The sequence below is a fragment of the Triticum dicoccoides genome, chromosome 5A (assembly GCF_002162155.2).
Source record: "Triticum dicoccoides isolate Atlit2015 ecotype Zavitan chromosome 5A, WEW_v2.0, whole genome shotgun sequence".
In the NCBI taxonomy this organism is placed as follows: domain Eukaryota; kingdom Viridiplantae; phylum Streptophyta; class Magnoliopsida; order Poales; family Poaceae; genus Triticum; species Triticum dicoccoides.
Genome location: NC_041388.1, coordinates 595560494 through 595563331, shown reverse-complemented (window position 1 = coordinate 595563331; position 2838 = coordinate 595560494). Strand labels below are relative to the sequence as shown.

The following is a 2838-nucleotide window of genomic DNA, read 5'->3' as shown; positions in this document are numbered from 1 at the left end:
GCAGAAAGCAACGTCGTTTGTCCGCCGGACGTGTGAGTGTCGTGCACACAAAAGACCATGACGGAAACGGCGAAGCATGCTCCAGTGGCTCTAGGCTGCTGCGAGCCGATAAAGTCGTTTTTGGATCTACTCCACACTGTCAGCATGAACACCATCACTGTCGACGTAGCTTGTATGGCAAACCAGCAATGGAACAGTGTGTATGTAAATGGCGAAATACGCAACCTAATACATCTTCTGTATATTTTTTGCGGTGAAATACGCAGCCCAATACATGTTCTGTGGTTACAACTTACAAACCAATATGTACAAATTCATCATGGTTTCATGATACATGCACACGCAGCTACGTACAACAATACAAGCAACCCCGCACATACTTTGATTGGGTCGTCGTTACAGTACCTATTTATCGTCTACAGTACACATCTATATGTACACACACAATCTTAATTATCTTCAGATTATTTATCTACGAGTAGCTAGTTTAGTCGATCGGATAAGCGTGCCAGGAACGTACGGTGCTTATAGCGTAGCGAACCAAACACTAACCATACGCCAAGCTAGCCAGCCAGCTAGTGACGTGCGCACTGATCGAATCAGCTAGACAGGGTAGGACGCGAGCTGGGCGAGGCCGCAGACGCCCTCGCCGCGCTCGCCGCGGCGGATCCTGACGTAGCCGCGCTCGCCCCACGACGTGCCCCACGAGTTCTTCATGATCCAGTACTTGCTGCCGTCGCTCGCCGTGCCGTACCCGACCGCCGTGATGGCGTGGTTGAGCTCCGTGCCGCAGCCGGACCCGCCCAGTACGCCGCTGTCGTAGAACCGGAACACGCTGTCGCCGCCGTTGATGGCCACGGACACGGGCTGGTGCGCCACGGCCGCCATCAGCGCCGCCTCGTTGTTGGCCGGCACGTCCTCGTACCCACGGATGGACGCGGCCGAGGCCGAGCGGCGGCACGACCCGTCCGTGCCGCGGTACGGGTAGGACGACTCCGTGGTGAGGCCGCCGCGGCGGACCATGTACTCGAAGGCGTTGTCCATGAGGCCGCCGGCACAGCCCTCGTCGTCGCCGTTCACGTCGCAGTCCACCAGCTGCTGCTCCGATAGCGACACCAGCCGCCCCGTGCGGATCTTGGTCAGCCCTTCCACCGCCGCCACCGCCGAGAACGCCCAGCAGCAGCCTGCATATGCATGTCACCCCAGGTTATTGGATTAGTACATGATGAAACAGAGGCCATTAAGATTAGGACGTGTCCAAAATGGAAAATTAAGAATGATACTCCAATCATCATTGAAGTAAAGTTAGCATTGAGCCTCTTGCTGTCTGGGTTGACCGAAAAGTGGACGCACGAGGCACGACTTGTTTGTAGACTGGTCCTCATCCCGGTACAATCTCACGTCATTTTTTTTACTTTTCCATTTGACCGCACGCGCGTGTTGTCCCTTGCAAATTCTTTTTAACATTTTTATTTTTAGAAGTCTAAAAAAGTTCGATTCAGGTGGTAAATGTTCAGGTGCTTGCAATGTTCTGCAGCTTAATTTGCATGCATCTGCAGTAGCGTGCGTGCCAGTGTTGTCGTGTTGATTGTACGTACCGCAAGAGCCTTGGTCCTTGACGCCGGTGACCGCGCCCATGGCCCTCCAGTCCATGCTCCCGGCCGCGTCGGCCAGGCTGAAGTTCTCGTACCTGAACCCGCCGGCGCCGCTCCCCGCGCCAGCCACCGGCCGGAGGCCGGTCCTCGCGGCGCGGAACTCCTCGTCGGTGAGGTCGGCGAACCTGTTGGTGGCCAGCCGGTGGCTGCTGTCCTCTGCGGCGTTAAACGAGTCGATGAACTTGGCGTTGGCGCGGAATACCTCCAGCCGCCGCGCCTTCTCCTCCTCGTCGGCGTACGTGCGCCCGTGCTCCGCCATCCACTTCTCGTGCCTCGACACCATGGCAGCGTCGACGGCGATGGCATCGTTGCCGGCGAGCTCCCGTGCCGCGAGAGCACGGGGAGCGGCGACGGCGCTGCTCACGGCGAGGAGAGCGAGGATGATTAACGTGGACCGAGACATGGCTAGGCTGTGTGGCCTGTGGGAGTGTGCTACTAGAGCCGAGGGGTGTGTGGTAAGGCTACGTGTTGCTTAAGCTTCTTGCTTGCCCAAATGCTGCAGGGGTGGCATGGGTTTATATAGAAGGAAAGTTGGGCAAGGATTTTCAAGTGCATATTAAGAAAATGTACGCGACCACACTAGCAGTACACTCACGACGTCACTCACACCCATAGACGTCCTCTCACACTCTATGAATGCACGCTACTGCCTTCCATTGCAAGTTGTGCGTATGGCGTATTTTGAATGTGAGTTTTGAGCCTATGTGTAAGCGATGATTACGAAATACTCTCATTGTAAACAAATATAAAGTGTTTTAAATCACTAAAGTAATATCTAAAACATCGTATATTAGTTTACAGAGAGAGTTGCAAAAAGAAGAATATGTTTTGAAGAAGTCCATACAATTTTGTGTAACCCAACATGTGTATTATTGTATTAGCAAACAGAAGAAAAGGTTTCATGTCGTGCATCATGAAATGGAAGGAGGACGGGCTAATTAGGACTTTGGTCCTTTCCAAGTCACTACCATCACTCAGGCACACACGCATGCGCAACTCCTTGCACATGCATGCTAAAAGTATGCTTGATTCGCCGCCACACTTCCTCTCTCCTCTCTAGCTTGGCCATTCGTTGGGTGATCCCTTACTCTCGCATTCGAGTGTTTGCTCGCAGTTTAGGCCTGCCATTTTTTCGACTCTGGGGGCGATCTAGCTCCCAGCCACGCCCCCAGGCGCCACCCCC

The 2838-nt window shown here is 54.1% G+C and overlaps 1 protein-coding gene across 1 annotated transcript; it reads right to left on the bottom strand.

Moving 5' to 3' along the window:
- Window positions 1-205: 205 nt before the first annotated feature.
- On the bottom strand, window positions 206-2133 carry LOC119303172 (senescence-specific cysteine protease SAG39-like). Its single transcript, XM_037580264.1, has 2 exons — window positions 1599-2133; window positions 206-1184 (listed from the first exon to the last, which is right to left on the bottom strand). The coding sequence occupies exons 1-2, from the start codon at window positions 2056-2058 to the stop codon at window positions 604-606; spliced, it is 1041 nt and encodes a 346-aa protein (XP_037436161.1). The 5' UTR covers window positions 2059-2133; the 3' UTR covers window positions 206-603.
- Between the last annotated feature and the right edge of the window lie 705 nt (window positions 2134-2838).

Bases quoted from the DNA above. Each gene is read 5' to 3' on its own strand.
- LOC119303172 (XM_037580264.1), bottom strand. From the start codon at position 2,058: ATGTCTCGGTCCACGTTAATCATCCTCGCTCTCCTCGCCGTGAGCAGC. The intron at 1,185-1,598 runs GTACGTACAATC...ATGCATATGCAG, and splicing joins CAAGGACCAAGGCTCTTGCG to GCTGCTGCTGGGCGTTCTCG.